This window comes from Zonotrichia leucophrys, chromosome 6, assembly GCF_028769735.1.
Source record: "Zonotrichia leucophrys gambelii isolate GWCS_2022_RI chromosome 6, RI_Zleu_2.0, whole genome shotgun sequence".
Lineage (NCBI taxonomy): Eukaryota > Metazoa > Chordata > Aves > Passeriformes > Passerellidae > Zonotrichia > Zonotrichia leucophrys.
This window is the reverse complement of record NC_088176.1, coordinates 35,264,207-35,281,994: the sequence shown is the minus strand read 5'-3', so window position 1 is coordinate 35,281,994 and position 17,788 is coordinate 35,264,207. Positions and strand designations below refer to the sequence as shown.

General features: G+C 53.1%; 1 protein-coding gene across 2 annotated transcripts; it reads right to left on the bottom strand.

The window, feature by feature from the left end:
- Nucleotides 1-397: 397 nt before the first annotated feature.
- Nucleotides 398-17,788, bottom strand: DNAJB12 (DnaJ heat shock protein family (Hsp40) member B12). Of its 2 annotated transcripts, none has more exons than XM_064716815.1 (9): nt 17,641-17,788; nt 13,670-13,844; nt 12,690-12,835; nt 9,215-9,400; nt 7,791-7,870; nt 7,085-7,194; nt 4,304-4,476; nt 3,312-3,444; nt 398-2,287 (listed from the first exon to the last, which is right to left on the bottom strand). In XM_064716815.1, the coding sequence occupies exons 1-8, from the start codon at nt 17,771-17,773 to the stop codon at nt 3,323-3,325; spliced, it is 1,125 nt and encodes a 374-aa protein (XP_064572885.1). In that variant the 5' UTR covers nt 17,774-17,788; the 3' UTR covers nt 398-2,287; nt 3,312-3,322. The 2 variants fall into 2 exon arrangements, with proteins under 2 accessions (XP_064572885.1, XP_064572886.1); XM_064716816.1 differs by having other exon boundaries at nt 398-2,191.

The window sequence follows — 17,788 nt, the reverse complement described above, 5'->3', positions numbered from 1 at the left end:
CAGGGCAGTGGCTCTGCTGGAACAAAGGCAGCCCAGAGTGTTCCTGCCCACCTGATGGGGATGGTGCCCACAGGGCTCCTTCCAGTGCCAGGATAAAGCTGCCAGGTGGCATCCTAGGGTGAGAATAAGGCTCAGCCAGAGGATGAGGGGCCATTGGGAGGAAGGCCCTTCTGGGAACATCCCAGCAGAACGGGTCTGAAGCAAAGGTGCCCTGCTGGGTGTTTGGTGCCACTGTGCCAGGGGCACCACGTCCTCTCCATCCCCTTCCTGTCCTTCCCTCTGCAGCCCCCACAGGACCTTTGGGATGGCAAAGACCCCAAACTCCATCCACCACCGAGGAGCTGCAAAATCAGAGCTGGCTGGAGCAGGGAATCCACAGGACACCAACCCAGCTGGAGCCTTTCACATTATAAACATTTATTTATAGATGTACAATTGTATAATTAACTAAATCAAGAGATACAGCCTCTGTGAGCATCCACTGGGAGCGATGCCTTCTCCCTCCTTGTGATCCGTGGGTATCTACCAGGAAAAAGAACCTGAAGGTTTTGGCAGGCAGGCTCCAGGCAGGGAATGGCACTGGGCAACACATCCAGCTCCTTCTGTGAGCAGGATTTTGGTTTAACCCCGTCCCCATCATCCCTGTGCCTCTATCGAGCGCCATTTCCAATCCTGAACTTCCACCCAATTTCTTCTGAAGGTGGAGGAACCATTAAAAAAAAAAGAAATAATAAAACCCTTTAAAATCAGGTCCAAGCCATGGTGGCTGTGGGATAACAGGGCCTGCAGCCAACGGGAGGCTGAGATTTCACAAAATAAACAAACAGCCAAGAGAGAGCGCATGGATTCCTAAGGACAACGGGATAAAACCTCCTCTGCCAGCCCACCCGGGAGCTGCCGTGCTCCCAGCTCACTCCCCTGACTGTGCCAGGGGATGGTTTGCACTGGAAATGTCTTTAGACACAAATGAGCTGCAGAGCAGCAAAAAAAAAAAAAAAAAAACCCAAAAATTTAAATAATCCAGTTTATTCCATGGGAGGTGGCTCTGCTCGTGCTGGCTTCGCTTCCAAGAGATGGCTCCGCACCTGGGGCAGCTCACGCTGCTCCTGCCCGTGGTGGGGCAGGCACAGGGCAGATCAGACACCCTGATCTCCCCCAGCAGAATGCTTTGTTCCTTATGGATCTGTGGCCTTTTCAGGTGTCCTGCAGGAAACACGAGGTGGGTGTGAGGGCAGGGCCAGGCTGCACCCGCCTGGAGGGACGAGCACAAAACCTCCCAACAAAGGGCTGTTGGAAAGCCCTCTCTGCACGGAGCACGCTGATTACCAGGCACAATTCCAGCAGACTCGGCAGAAAAAGGAGTTACATGCACAAATCACCCAAAGACTGACGAGCAAAATCCATCCAGGACAATCCTTCCCTGGTGAGCGGCTCAGCTGACCCCGGCTCCGCCGACGCTGCAGATCCACGGCTCTGCACGGGCTCCCCCTTCTCTGGGAGCCCTGCACCTTTGGGTTTGCTGTGATCAGAACCCCAAGAGCAGGTGTATGCATGTCCCCATCCACAGAATGTCCTCCCAGGAGCAAAGGACAGCAGCTGCAAAGGGATTCCTGTTTTCCAGGCAGGAAAGTGCTGTGGACAGAGACACGCTGGAAGAGGCTTCCTGCTGCTCTGCTCCCCAAAATGGGCAAAAACCAAAATAATTTAATCATCCAACCCCTGCATAGTTTAAAAGTACAACATATATACAGCTATAAATTAATGCTAAATAGATTATATTTTCTTTTCTTTAGTGTCTTCTTTTAGTGTCTTCTTTCTTTTCTTTTCTTTAGTGTCAAATCCCACTTCTCTCTCCATTGGCAGCAGCGAAGGGTCTCCTGCTTCAGGCTTCTGCAGTTAGTTTGGGTTATTTCACACTCGGTGTGTCTGTTCCAGGGGCTGTGGGATCCTTGTGGGATCCTGGGAGCACGCCAGCAGCGTTGGGAGGGGAGGAGGAAGACAGAGAGCTGGATTTCCTGTCCCAAGCGCTGCCTGCCATCATCAGAGAGAGGCAGAGAGAAGAAAGAGGGGCAGTTGTGCGTTGCTAATTCTCCAATTCCATGTTTAAGATAAGGTTTGATTCTTTTTAAAGAGCAAAGTCTGTCACCTCGGCTCAGTGCACTTCCCCAAAGTCTTCGGGCGTTTGGACGCTCTGGGAACAAAAGCGGCAGCGGTGTCAGTCTGAGGCCAGGCTGGGACTCCCCCTCGCTTCCCACCCCACAGCACAGGCAGCAGCTTTTCCAGGCTCCTTCCAGACCACGGGTGCAGGGAGGGAATTAAAGAAAAGCAGGTAATTAACACCAGAAGAGGCGCAGTCATCCAAAGGAGAGAGCGGGAGGATCAAGGTAGGAACGGATCCAAAACCAGGATACACCCAAGGAAAAGCCCCATGTGCCCCAAAGGATTTGCTTTAAAGGCCAAACTTTCAGATGCTGAGGAAAACAACCCCCAAAAGTGCAAATCAAGCAGCTCAGCAGCCAGCATCCTCAAGGAGTCCCTGTGAGCTGGAACGGTGTCCATACAACACCTGGAACAAGCTTCACCCAGGAGTTTTTCTATAGAAATCTTGTGCTCGGACAATTTTGGGGATCTGCAGATTTCACAGGCAGCCCAGCAGTACCTGGTAGGTGAAATCAGCCCAAAAATTTATGCAGAAAAAGGACTCCAAAGCCCGTGGCAATTTTTTTTCATTATTTTGGTGCAGTTCTCCCAGCAGATCTGATCTCACATGTGTTATCCGGGCTCTCCTTAATCCAAGCTCTCCAACCCCCAAATCTTCCAGACCTCCCCCCCAGCTGCTCTTGCTTTGATTGCCAGTTTAACCCAGTAAGTTACTTCTACAACCTGCTGGGAACATTTGCTTTGTTCTCCTTGAATGGGAAGGCAACAGGAGGGGGGACAAGGAACATCTGTTGGGTGGGACTCCATTCCCTGTCACATGCCAGGGCCAACAGCTTTCCCAGCAAAACAGACAACAAAGCAACCAAAACCAAGCGCTCATTAAAATGTGGGGGCTGAATGCCACAGCACCTAAGAAACTCCCAACCTCCCCAAGGGATTGTGCCCTGCTCCTAGAGGCCACAGAAAAGAGGGAGCCTGGAGAGAGCCGGGGGTGCCGACATGCAAACTAAACCCAATGGATTCCTGATTAACGCGGAGCGCCGTCGGAGGGGAGGCTGCGGTGTGCACCCCGAGGACACTCCTGGAGGGCTGTGTCTCACTCAGGGCTCTCAGTGATCAAAGCACTGGGGTTCCCTGCTCCCAGCTCGTACTTGGGCTGGCACTATCCGTGCAGGGAGGCCTGGACGTCTGACAGTCTGCTACAGCTGGGGGTGCCCATCTTCTGTGCCCGCTGGTACAGGTCCGAGTCCCCGAAGTAGCGTGCCCGGTACAACAAGCCTTCCTCTGCAAAGGGAAAAGCTCAGCGTCAGGAATGCCCTCTGGAAGGGACTCCCCTGCCAGGCCCTGCTCCTCCACAGGCTCTGCTGGGAACAGGAGGCACCTCCAGCTGTCCAAGGTGGAGCAAAGGGTGAGGATGAGGATGAGGAAATGCCCCGCGCCCTTTGGGACAGGATGGGCGTAAGAGCTGCTGACAGCTCATCCATCCTGGGAAAAGCCAGGAGAACCCAGCTCCAGTCCCAGGACATGCAGGGACAGCCCACACAAAGGTTACCCCAGCAGGGCTCTGTGAGTTTGGCACCGCCCAGGGATGATCACAGCCCCTCTGGCATTCCAGAGCTGAAATCCTACCCCAGCCACTGCTCCCAGAGCCGTGACCAGCACAGCAGCCAGAGCACACAGGCTGCCCCTGGACTCGCTGCCCTCACCACCCTCTGCTGCCAGCATGTCTGGCTGGATCAGCTGCCTGGGCAGCCCCCTGGGAGCAGGGGTGGGATGTGGGACCACGACACCATGGGCAGCAGACTTTCCAGCACCGTCCTTGAACAGCTGAAATATGACACGGGGCTAGCAGGGATCCCAGAGGTTCTACCTTCCCCCTCCACTGGAAATCAGAGGTATCCTGCTGACACGGCAGGGGAACCTCTGGGGCACAGCTCCTGTCTGACCAGTTCTGCAGCAGCATTAAAAAGCAAAACAAAACAAAAAACCCCCACATACCGGGCCTGTCATGAAGTCACAGACTGGAAAAAACAAAGCCAACGACACAGGAAATGTGCTGGCACCGTGTTAAAGTATAACTTGAGCACGACTTAGTCCTCAGTCAGACATTCCAAAGGCAGCCCATGGACCCCTCACTACTCACTCTGCTGCTTCTCCCTCCAGCAGTTGTTCCTAAGGTTTGCTATGTAGTCGTCCTCCACGCTCCGCTCCACGTTCTTCAGGTTCGTGCCCGTGTACTCCTCAGCAAAGCTCTCGGACACGTAGTAGGGGACTTTCAAGTGCTCTGTGACCCTCCTGTGTGTGTGACCCACAGACCTGGTGCAGGGACAAAAGCACAACAGTGTGGGACATGTTTCAAGGGCACAGCAAAGCCCCCAGCTTGGGTGATGTGATTCCAAACAGAAGGAAACATCCCTCACCCCATCCAGCCACTGGCTTGGAGGGTGGGAGGGAGCAGCATTTCTAGGTGGAAACCAACCACCAGCACAGGGAGAGAGAAGCTGCCAGGCCTCCAGCTAGGTGGGCAGAGCTCTGAATACACACATAACTCCAAGACACATTGCCTATTAATTAAAATAAAATGTTCCCTGGAATTTTCATTAATTTATTAAATCAGTGATTTCCTCCATTCGCAAGATGGGACCCGCTCGGTGCCCCAGCCTGCATCAACCAGCACAGAAAGCACTTTCCAGAAGGAAATCTCTTCCTCTCCTGGCCCAGTGGATTTGCATTTCAGACAAAGCCCTGCTCTGCTTCCCCTGACAGCCCAGCAAACCCAGAGACCCTCCCTAGGGCATGTGTGTGAGCTGTAGCACAGGAGCTGGGCCCAAACGCTGGATTTGCCAGGACAGCTCCACCTGGAGACGTGCCCAAAGTTCCTGAGATAAATACCAGCTGCTGCTGCACTGGGAGCAGCCTGGCTCTTGAGCCAGCTCTAAACATGAACTCATCCAGCCCAGCCTTCAGTCTGCATCAGAGGATACAGGTGGGATCCCAGTGCTGGGTAACTGAAGGGACTGAACAGGAGCACAGAGCTCTGCTGGGATTTCTCAAGGCAGAGGTGCAGCCTGGAAAAAGCCAAGTTCACTATATTCTCTGTCAAGACAGAGCCCTGAGCTCTCCCAAAGCTCATATTCCTCTCCTGGATAAAGATGGACTACAGAGTGTGCCCTCAGAGGAGAAGGACTGGGAATGGCAGGTTGCAGCAGCACACTGGGGTGTGAAGCAGGAAAATCAGGGCACAGAAACCTGTCACCTGCAGTCAGACATGCAATTAACTCAGGCCAATTCCAGGAGGTGTTACTGAGCAGTACCAATCAGGCCCACAGCCAGGCAGCTCTTCCAGCAGGAAGATCCTTTTGGGAAGGGATTTACAAAGGTGACAGTGGTTCTTTAGGACTCTGCTCTCCTCAGTGACACCTCCGCTATGGAGGAGAGGCATTTAAATCTGTGGGTTCAAAGCTTCTGCTCCCCTGCTCCTGAGCTGGGGCACAGCTTTCCCTTCCCAGTGAGTGATGCAGCAGCTCCTCCTGCCGGCCCTGCAGCACCTCAAAGCAGCTCAAACACCCTCCAGCTCGGGAAGCCTCCGGCAGGGCTGCAGGAGCTCACTTCCCACCCCTGTCCAAATCCAGCCTTGGAAATTGGGCTGCTCGCTGCTACCTGAGTGTGCAGAGACAGGGACAGCACAGGGAGCAGGGAATGGGGCAGCAGAGAAACATCTGGGGCTCAGGGATGGCTTCCTCTGGCAAGGCTGGGAGCAAATCCCTGCCCATTTAAATGCTCCCTCCCTTCTGTGTCTTCTCACCCCACAGACTCTTGACCAGTATAAACCAAACTGGTGCATGTGTACAGTGCTTAGTTTTACAATGCTAATGCCAGCTGTGGAAATCACAGCTCAACAACCTTCACCCTCTCAGAATAACCCTTAACTGTGCCAAAACCATCCATCCCATCTTTTGGTCCCAAGCACCAATGTCAGTCTTTGCTCTGAATCTGAAAGCTAAGCTGGGTTTTGCAGTATTTAACATCATGCCCCTCCCCTGGAATTGCTCAAGGCCTGGTTAGATGGGGCTTGGAGCAGCCTGGGCTCGTGGGAGGTGTCCATGGCCATGGCAGGGGGTGGAACAAGGTAACTTAAAGGTTCCTTCCAATCCAAAGCCCTCTGGGATCCTGTGATCAATGGCAAACATTGCTACCTGTGAAAATAGGCAGGGACACCAGGCTGGAACCAGGCCTGCCCTCTCTAAATGCACATAAGAGCTCACACTGAACAGGCACCAAGCCTTTGCCAGGAATGATGCAAGCAGCAGAAATCAAGCCTGTTTCCCCACTCTTTGTTAGCACTGCACAGTGACTAAGAATGAGGACATGTTCCATTAGTCACCAGAGGGAGCAGATGGGGGCATTTCCACAGGACCTAGCACAGAGCAGTTTCACTTTCACATCCTCAGTGTCTGGCCAAAGCTGTTTCATGGCAAGATGAGAGTTCAGAAAGGGGATTTCTCTGGGAGTGACTTTTATTCCTTATCCTCTTCCTCTACTGCACTGTGCTAAGGCTTTCATGGAGAACATGGCTTTTGTCTTACATACTCTGCACCTCAATTTGCTCCATATGGGATCTCAGTGCTGGGCTGCAGCCTCCCCAGACCATTTTATCCCTTTCCATGACAGACACAGCCGTGGGTATGGACTGCAGAAGGTCCCTGGCAAGGAACTCTCTCCATCAGGGCAGTGAGCACCCTCCAACTCTCCCTGCACCTCATATCTCACACCTGTGTGACAACCACAAAGACTTCACTGGCAGCAGGAGCCATGGGGTCAGAGGATAAAGCAAAGAAACCCAAAGCAAGACCCCTGCCCCACCACACCCTCCAGAGCCCACCCCCTCCCCACGTGGATAAGGTTTAGAGGAATGGGTACTAACAGCCTGTGGCTCAAACTGTAGGGTGGGCTGGAGACCATCATCTGGCTGAGAGCTGACACGATGATGAGGATGAGGATGGGCATCAGCTGGACAAACAGCCCCAGGCCGCCCTGAGGGAACACAAACACACAGTGCAGTGCCACCCACCCAGCTGGACAAGGATCCCATGGCACCTCCCTCCCTCCTTCCCTCCCTCCCAGTGCTCCAACACAACCTCTCTCTCCTGCTTTGCACAGGGAGTAACCCAAACCACAGGACAGTGTGACTCTGAAGGTCCAAACCCCCTGGCTCTTCTCTGATGTGACAATGGGATGTGACAGGGGGAGCCCTGGCAGGGAATTCCAAAAGCCTCATGCCCACAACTCGTTTTTCTAGAGCAAACCAGTGACCAGGACTGGTTTTATGGATGGCTTCTCCCCTTTTCAGGGCTGGACAGATGAAGATAATTCCCCCTCTCCCTCACCTCCCTCACCCCCTTCAGTTCCACCTTCAAGCTTGAGATAAAAATATCCAGGAAGTTCTTGTTTGTTTTTTTACAATAAAATTGGCTCTGCCCAGACAACAGCCATAATAACCCTGACTCCAGCTTTCTGTTTGGGAGGGGGGCAACAAGCAGGACTGTTCACAAGCCAGGCCCAGGAACCAGCTCCCAGTGCTGTGCTGGGAAAACCTGCAGCCCCCCAGACCCCAGGTGTTTTCCACTTACATCCCCCTGGTGCTCCCTCCTGTCCTGCCTCTGGTGGTAGGTGTACCTCATCCTGCCATTGCTGTACACGTGCACATTGCCTGCAGGGAGAAGAAAACTCTTACCCCAAAGTCACGGTGCGGAGTGGAGGGTGCTGCTGCCTGGCGAGGGAGGGACCATGAAAGATGAACATGATCCATGTTTCACCTGCTTCCAGGCTGAAACAGGACATTCCTGAGGGGGTTTGAGTGCAGGGTGGGCACAGAGCTCCTTCTGTAAGATTTTGCAGGATTGTATGAAAACTTAGCTTGGAAGTGACCTCAGGAAGTTCAACCTCCTGCCCAGAGCAGGGTCAGCCACAGAGAGAGAACAGCTTGCACAGGCCTTCTCCCTTCTGATGGAATAGATTAAAACCAGTCACAAACAGAAATCATTCTGGGCTTCTTCCCACCCTGCCAACAAAGCTCTCCCATGTCCTGTTTTAAATGTCAAAGCTACAGCTGCAAAGGTTTCCAGGCTGAGAGAGCAGCCCTCAATTCTCTCGGGACAGCGAGGAAAGGGAAAAAGAGACTGAGCTGAAATAGCAACATGCTGTTTTTGCAGGAGCAGCTTCTTGGCCTCTCTGCCAGGCACAGCACAAATGCTGCAAAAAGCTTCCAGATGCTTTTGAGCTGGGGTGCTGGGGTGCTAGTGCTCAGATTCCAGACAGAAAAGAGCGACCAGAGTGAATTTTTTTAAATGAAACCAATTTTTTTTTCAAGTTGGTCCACAGAGGTCAAGAAGCCCTGTGTCCACTTCCAGTCAGATATGAGTGGAACAAATACAAAGGAGTCCTCCAAAATACTCTTCTCCTGACATGGAATCTGTGTCTTTTGAGCAAGTAAAGGAACAGATTCTTTCCTGCTCCCCAAGCCATGGTGAGCACTGAGGACAGACAGGATGCAGACTTATTTTTCAATTCACAAGGTCTAAGTTATGCTGTAGAAATATTATTTTCCTTTTTTTTTTGGGGCACAGGGGAGAGAAGGAAGTGACCACTGATCCTGGAGAACCTGTTTAGCTACATGGTGAAGCAGAGATCAAGAACAAGGCCCAGGTGTTACCACAGTTTGCTCTGATAAGAAGATTTAAATTCCAAAACCACCAGGCAGAAAAGCCTTCCTCAAAACCAGGATTATTTCCACAACAACCCTTAAAACAAGTCCCTTTTTGTTCTAGCATTCAACCCAACCTAACAGCAGCTGATGTTGCCAGCATGCAAGCAAACACCTGAGGCTGGGAAGGAGTCCAGCTCTGATGGCTGCTGAGCTCTCCAAGGATGAACCATTTAAAAAACTTTGAGGCCACACGTGAGGGAGAACTCCCCCTCACGGAACCCAGCGCAGCCTCAAGAGCCCCAGCTGCACCGAAAGGAGGAGAAGGAACATAGGGCTGAAGGTGCTTACTGGAAGGGAAGCCACCCCCAAAGAACATGTTGAAGAGGTCCTCGGGGGAGATGTCGGCCTCGAAGCCGCGGTGGAAGTCGGCGTGGCCGTGGCCGTGGCGGGCGGCGCTGAGCTTCTCGTCCCCGAACTGGTCGTACTGCTTCCTCTTCTCGGGGCTGCTCAGCACGGCGTACGCGTTCCCGATGGCTGCGGCACACAGGGCACAATCAGCTCAGCCGGCTCCCTCCTCCCCTGCAGCCCTGCACAGTGCCACCATTGCCTTCCTCATTGGGCAAAGCCACGGGCTGACTGCCCCCACGTCTTTGCAACGGGCACCCGGGCAAATCCAGGCAGGAGGAAACCACACAGGGAAAAACTCCTTCATTCATTCAAATGATAAGGGTTTGGTGCATATCCCCAGGGAAACCCTTCAGCTGTGCAGGGAAATCAAATTTTAGTTGACAAATTTTATTCAAAAGTGGCACTAAGGGAATTTATTCTACAACTAGAACTGCAAAGTGTCACAGACATCTTTTCATGAAAATCCTTTCCTTCAGATTTTTTCCTCCTGAGAAGCTAAGAAGCCTCAAGAACATAAAGTAAACAATGGTTATCTGCTGCTGTAGAATGCAACAAGTAGATCTTTGATTGGCCCATCTTGGATGTTTGTAATTAATGGCCAATCACAGCCCAGCTGGCTCAGACAGAGTCTGAGGCAGCTGTCTTTGTTATCATTCTTTCCTTTTCTTAGCTTAGCTGGCTTTCTGAGATGAAACCTTTTCTTCTATTCTTTTAGTATAGTTTTAATGTAATATACCTCATAAAATAATAAATCAAGCCTTCTGAAATATAAAGTCAGATATCTGTCTCTTCCCTCACCCTAAGACCCCTGTGAACACCACACAGCAAAGAATTTAAATATGGGCTAAATCCCTGAAAGGGACTTTAAAACTTTCCATAGAAGCTGCTAAGGAAACATTAGCCAGAAGTTGCATCCATCAGCTAAGAGTTTCAGCACTTGCAGATGCCACATGCAAGGTGCATAATTACAAGGACTGTTAACCAGTGCCTGAAGCTGGAAATGTACTGGAACTAAACCCCTGCCAGGTACCTGGTCCCTCTCCTTCCAGCCTCAGGAGTTTGAGCCCCTTTCCCAGAATGTCTGCCTGCCACCCTCCTGTTTCTGCACTCACCTCTCTGCACATTCCAGCTTCCCTCTGTACCCAGCCACCCCAGGCTTGCCTGTGCCACAAGGACCCAAAATGCCCATGGGAGCAGCTGCCTGGTGTGTAAAAGGCAGGGGCAGAAGGGATGGAAAAGGGGGAAAAGGGGGATGATGGGCCCATTTGGAGGAGATCAGCTCCAAGATTCAGCATTTCCCCATGGTCAGATGGAGGTGTACGGTTTCTTCTTGGAGTGGAGATTTGGAGGGCAGAGGATGTAATGTCAATACACTCCCTCTCCTTCTTGGTTATAATTAGTGCACCCAGAGCAAACATTTCTAGAGCCAGGCAGGGAAGCTGGTGGACAAGGAGTGACTCAGAGTGCATCAACCACACAGCTGGAAAGAACAAGGGAAGCAATGACAACGGAGTGGTTCAGGGTTTCTTCACTATCTGACTTAGTGCTGACAAAGCCCATGAAATGCCTCATTCCAAGGCAGGATTTTAGCTCCAAGTAGCCAGGCTGAAGGCTTTTCCCAGGAGCAGGCAGGCAGTGAGGCAGATCTGCCACAAGGCAACCTGCAGCCAGCTGGAACTGCACACTGAGGCACGGGCTCAGCACCTTATCAGTGTCACTGGGAAGGCAAATGCCAAGACTTCAGCTGATCCATCAACATAAGGAAAAATTAACTCATATCCTCACAGCAGGGCACGTTTCCCCCTTCACCCTCTGGAAGCAAGCAGCTGGACTTCAGCTCAGCCCAGGGGCTGAAGGACAGGAAGCCATGGAGGCAAGGCCTGGAGGAGATAACCCTGCAGTGGGGGATAAAGGGCACTTTGCTTAACGCTCCACTTCTGGCACGTAGCTCCTGCCAAAGCCTTGGGCAAACATCATTATTCAAGATTACAGGTGAGGAAACCTGCCTTTGGCCACTGAGGGATCCAGGGATGAGCTGTGCAGCAGGAGCACTGCACAGGCAGAGCTGAGAGCTGTGTGCAGATGCCCTTCCATCTGCCCCCACACCAGCAGGGGCTCTCCCAGGTAGCTGGGGCTCAGTCACTATTTGCTAACTCTTATCAGGGAAGGATTTAAGTCTTAAAGGGCTTGAACAAACCTTACCCAAGACTTTTACTGCTGAATGTGCGTCTGTGAGGAGCTCACCTGGATAGTGTACCAGTGCACTGACATCAGGCCAGCCCTGCTCCCTGCTCCAGCACAGGGCTCATGCATTTCACTCCCAAAATCTGGCTGCTCTGGCGTGGAAGGTGCCTTAAAGACCCTCTCATTCCACCCCCTGCCATGGGCAGGACACCTTCCAATATCCCAGGTTGCTCCAAACTATGTCCCACCTGGCCTAGAAAACTTCCAGGGAATCCAGGGGCAGCCACAGCTCCTCTGGGCAGCCTGTGCCAGGGCCTCAGCACTGTCTTGAGTAAAGAATTTCTTTCTAAAAAGTGGCCAGAATCAGATTATTTGGCTTCCAAACCAGTGCTGTATGACTGTGTTTAGCTCAATGACAATAATCAAACTTCCACAGCTTGCAGGGGAAAATGGGATTATATGTTCCAAACCACAGCATCTCTCTTGGAAAATTTCTCCAATCTTAAGGCGTCTCATTACCCAGGAAACATCCCTGCTGCATTTACAGAGAGGCTCTGAGAATTGGGCTCTTTGCAGCAGAACCAGAGCTCCTTTTCTGAGTTCTGGCTGGGCTCACTTGTATGGCTGCTGCAGTCCCACCCTAGAAACTTCCACTTGGGATTTGTATCCACCAGTTCCATCCACAAACAGCTGGGTGCTTCCTGGAATGTTTCTCCTGAGGGGTTTTTGAGCCCTGAGTCTGCTTCTGGTGTAACTGGGTTAATCCTGACAGAATTCCCTCCTGAGCAGTGAGACAGGAGCTTGGAGTAACATGGGAAGGGAAGGGAAGGGAAGGGAAGGGAAGGGAAGGGAAGGGAAGGGAAGGGAAGGGAAGGGAAGGGAAGGGAAGGGAAGGGAAGGGAAGGGAAGGGAAGGGAAGGGAAGGGAAGGGAAGGGAAGGGAAGGGAAGGGAAGGGAAGGGAAGGGAAGGGAAGGGAAGGGAAGGGCTGCTGGGGAAAGAGAAGAAAGGCTCCTCCTTACCCAGCCAACAGAGGTGAGTCCTACCTTGCCAGCCTGTGTTTATTATTTTAAGCTCATGCTTTGGTCATGACATGAGCAGCTCTGAAGGGAGGCAGCTTCACAAAGAGCAGCTTTATGTCACTGCCTGACTTGTGGGGCTGTTTTTAAGGGTTCTCACAAGCCCAACCCAATGAGAGTTGGGGGCAAAGCACAAATGTGGAGCTGGCTTTACCTTTGAATGCCTCTGTGGCCCCTGGTGCGTGGTTCTTGTCTGGGTGGAACTTCAGGGCCAGCTTCCTGTAGGCCTTTTTCAGATCCTCATCAGAAGCTTCTCTGCTGACTCCCAGAATTTCATAGTAATCTTTGCACTGCTTTACCCTGCCAGGGGAGAGGGGAGCAAGCACTGAGTTCCAGGAGTAAAAACCCCTTTGTCTTGGATACCTGTCAGCTCTGAGCCTCCTCAGGCAGCAGTTTCAGGGTGCTGCTCAGGGATCTGTGCATTACTCAGCCCCTGCTCTCAGAGGGTGACCCAGCACAGAACGAGTTGGGCCAGCGCAGGAGGAAGGGCCTCCCTCAGACCCACACAGGAACGTGATTGGCAAATAAATTTCACATTCATCATGTCCCTGCGATGGAGGCTGCTTGGGAAGGACTGCAGCACCTGAAGGATGTTGGCCTTTCCCTCCCCACCTCACTCTCTCCTCAGCTAATTCCCAGATGTAAAACTTGCATCAGCTGAATTGCAGAGAAGGAAGGAGGGAGCAGCCCAGGGTGGGCAGCCCATCCTGCCTGGGCACACTCAGCCCAGCCAAGGCTTCAGCTGCTCACATGAGGAGACAGAATCCAGCAGGCTGGGTTTTTGGAGAGGTGGATGATGTAACAAACATTCCTACAAGTCCCTTGAAGTGGTTCTTGCACAATTCAGGCCGTGCCCATAACCTTAAACAAAGTTTACCAAGTGACTGCACCTGCAGCTCAGTCCTTCAGCTGCCAGGATGGGCAAATGGGACAAAGGAAGCCTGAAACAGGGTTTGGAAAATGAGCAGACCCAAGCCAGCTGCCCACCAGGGCTGCTGCAGCTATAGATCCTCCTGGGCATGCTCTTAACACTATTCCAAGTGGTTCAAAGCTGAAATCTTTAAAGTACTGTGAAAAGCAGACGGGTACCATGTGGTAAAGTCAAACAAATGCCCCAGAGAGCTGTGCACAAACCTCTTCACTGCATCCAGCTGGTCCTGAGTGTAGCCCTTGGGGGCCTCCCCCCCAGCCTCTCCGTTGGCTGATGGGAAATCTCCACTCATTTTCCTGAACTGAGGGTTGGTGGATTCCCTGGGCTGGGACTGCCCATTGGCTGACTGCTCGTTCTTGTTGAGTGACTCAAGCAGAACTGAAAGGAGAGAAACAAAAACATAAGGAGCAAAGCACCAAGCTCAGCCTGCCCTTCCAGCTGTCCCATGGAGAGATTCCTCTCCATCTCTGCCACCTTCCCAAGGCCCCCCATCCATCCTTCCCCAGGAAAAGCCTCACCTTTCCTGCCAGGTAATCTCTCAGCTCCTGCTGCTTCTCACCCAGGTGTGAGGGCCACTCCTGAAGATGTTCTGCTGCTCCCAGCACACACACCCTCCACAAAAACCCCAGCACCACCCAGACAGACAGTCCAGGAGCCACAGCAGATCAGCAAAGCAGTGTCTCCCTGTCCTTTGTTCCCTTCCATCTGTCCTTGACAGCAAACCATGTCCAAATGTGTCCTCTAGCACATTATAAAGTCTATTATTCTTCTTTATCTCCTGCTTTTCAGAGCCTACAGTGTTGGGGAAGTGATGTGACAATGCCATATCTTTAGAGAGCTTAGAAAACAACTCTGTGGGCTGCCAATCCCATGGGGACACTCCCCTTCTGGGGACAGAGCTGCAGCACTGCTGGCTGCCAGCTCCTCACTCAGGTGCTTTGTTCTCCTGTCACTGCCTGGGGGCTGGGAGCAGCTGTGAAACCCATCCTGCCTCAGTTACTGGGGGGACAAATTCACCTTCCTCTTCCTCCTCCTCCTTGCAAGGCTCAGGCACTGTTTTCCATCCTCTCCAACATGCAGGCCTGGCCCAACCACCCAGGTGACACAATGGAGGGAGGCTCCAAGCATCCTTCCATCGTGCAGCTGCACAGCACCATCGTTTAAATCTGCTTTTTGACCCAACATCAGACTGATTTCTTCACCCCCACTCAAAAGAACAGGCACACATGCTGCAGTGAAACCCAGCCAGGGATATTTACACAGCCCCAGTGTCCTGAGCTTGCAGTCCCTTATCCAGACCCCAGAACTGGGAGGGATGTTCCACCTCCTCCTATGGATTGCACAGCACAGACCTTGCACTGTGGGGCATCACCTTCTTCAGGCAAGTGCAAACAACACTGGTAGGCCAAGAGCTGAGCCAAGATATCCTATCTGGGATAGTGCTCAGAGGGGGCAGGAAAATCCACTCAGGAATCCAAAAGCCAATAGAAGATGAGGGATGCCAAGGCCAGTGGGCTAGGGAGCAGTAACTGGATGAGCTTTTGGGCTTGGGACCTACACAAATTTAAAATAAATTTATTTTAGACAAGTAAACTTTTCCCTCACTCATATTTCCAGTGCTTCAGTGCTCACTGAATGATAACCTTTGGTTCTGCTCCTTCCAAACCTGGAGCAATCTGCCAGGTGATTTTAAATTTCCCCTCACAAGGCTGTTCCCCACCTACCCCCTTCTTGCTGCTTTGGGCTTCATTCCCTACAGCTTGCCAGGAGATTCTGATCCCAGAATGGTTTGGGTTGGAAGGGGCCTTAGAGCACATCCAGTGCCACCCTGCCATGGGCAGGGACACCTTCCCCTGTCCCAGGCTGCTCCAATCCCATCCAGCCTGGCCTTGGGCACTGCCAGGGATCCAGGGGCAGCCCCAGCTGCTCTGGGCACCCTGTGCCAGGGCCTGCCCACCCTGCCAGGGAACAATTCCTAATTCCCAATATCCCATCCATCCTTGCTTTCTGGCAGTGGAAGCCATTCCCCTTGTCCTGCCATTCCAGTTCCTGATGAAATTCCTTTCAAATTTTTCTTGCAGCCCCTTCAGGCTCTGGAAGGAGCTGTGAGGTCTCCCCATACCCTTCCACAGCCCCAGCTGTGCCAGCCTTTCCTCCCAGCAGAGCTGCTCCATCCCTCTGCCCATGCTGGTGCCTCCCCTGGGCTCTGCAGCAGCTCCAGGTCCTTCCTGTGCTGGGGCAGCTCTGCAGGTGGGGTCTCACCTGAGCCCAGGGGCACAGGGGCAGAATCCCCCTGTCTCTGCTGCCCAGGGTGCATTTCCCCAAGCCAAGCACAGAAACCCCCAGCTGGCCACAGCTCAGTCCCATTTTGCTGTACAGCCCCACACCTGCTGCTTTCTGCACCCTCTGCAGCCCCAGCACAGCACAAACTCAGAGAGTGCAGAATTAAACTGCAGCTCTGCCAACCCAGCTCCTCCCCAGCACGTGCCATGGGGCACTTTTCTTCCCTTATTAGCCAACATTTGCCCAACTTCCCATAAATTTCCCCATCTCTCCCTGAAAGGTGACCAGAGTGTGAATGTGTCTCAGCCAACGTGCTCTGACACAGGAGATTTCTGCTGCAATCCCCTTGCAAAACCCTCCCCTGATCCCAAAAAGCCCAGCCAGGGTCAGAGTTTGCAGAGTGTTGCCAAACCCTGGGGAATTCCTGGGGAGGAGATTTAGAGATTTCCCAGGAGCTGCTCAGAGGCTCAGGGACCACCAGGGCATCTCTGGCAGCATTTCCCAACCCAGAGCCAGCAGGACATGGACCAAAGGGTCCTTGGATGAGAAACTTGGTTGGGTTTGGCCATAAATCAGCACAAATGTTGTGTTTAACATTAACCTGCCCTGCTGCCTCTGCCTTCCTCCAGAAGTCACTTTTCCTACCCAGTAATTTCACCAAAGTATAAATTCCAGAGGAAAAGGAGGGGAGGGAAACCACAGCACAGCACACACTGTGTTTGAGGCAGAGGGGAGAGCCCTGCTGCAACCAAAACCAGGATTACAGGAAGCCTCGGGGCAAACAAGCTGCAAAGCTCAGCCAAACAATCCAAACTCAGTGAGGACAAATAAAAAAAAATTAAATCTACAGCTTTTTACACAATATTCTGCCATGTAAGAACACGCAGGGAAAGAGCAGAGTTAGGCTGATTTCATAAACCACTTCCCATATGAATTAAAGCTTTCAGGAAATGATGGAAACAAACAAAAATGTGGCACAAAGTCTTGGGGAGGAGTCTTGTTTTGTTACACGTGTGAGAGCATGGGCTCAGCCACGGCCTGTCTGTCTGTCTGCAAACAGAGCAGGAACAGGGCAGGGAGAGCAGGAATACGATGGAAACGGGAGGAACAGCAAGAGGAGAGGAGGAGGAATGGAGAAGGATGAGGAGGAGAGGACGGATAAGAGGAAGAGATGAGGAGGAACAGGAGGAGAGAAGGAACACGAGGGGGAATGCAGGAACAGGGAGGAGAGGAACGGGAGAGGGAGGGGAGGAATGGGAGGAGGAGAGGAACAGGAAAAAGAGGAGGAGGAGGAGAAAAACAGGAAGAGGAGAGGAACAGGAGGAGGAGGAAAATAACAGAAGGAGAAGAGGGGCAGAAACAGGAGGAAAGGAATAGAAGGAGAGGAGGAACAGTAGAGGAAAAGGAGGAATATAAGGAGGAGACAAGCAGGAAAAGTGTAACAGGAAAAAGAATAGAGGAATAGGAAAGGAGGAGTCGGAGGAGGAGAAGGGCTTTTCACAGCTCCCCGAGAACTTTCCCCTCGCCTTGCCGAGCCCCTTGCCTCCCCTCAGCGCTGCCCCGGCAGCAGCGGGGGCTGTGCCCGCGCCTCAGGGCTGCCACAGCAGCGCGGAGCCGGCTCCCCTTCCCAGCGCCCTCCTCACTAAAGACAGCGGCCGCGGGCCGTCGGTACCCGGTCCCGATCCCGATCCCGGCCCATCGGTGCCCGGTCCCGGCCGGCACCGCAGCCCCAGACCCCCGGACACGCCCCGGGCCCCCCGATGAACTCGCTTTCCCGGCGTGCCCCGCGCGCACCGCGCAGGCGCCGTGAGGGTGAGAGGTCAGGCCCGGCAGCGGCCGCGCAGGCCGCGCACCCCCGGGCCCCCCGCCGCGCCCCCGGCCCGGCGCTCACCGCGGACCCGCTGCGAGGGGTACAAGCGCTGCGCCTTCTCCAGGAAGCGGCGGGCCTTGTCGGGCTGGTTGGCTTTGATAGCGGCCAGCGCAATGCCAATGCACCGCTCCGCCTCGTCCCGGTTCGACTCCATGGCGGCGGCGGCCGG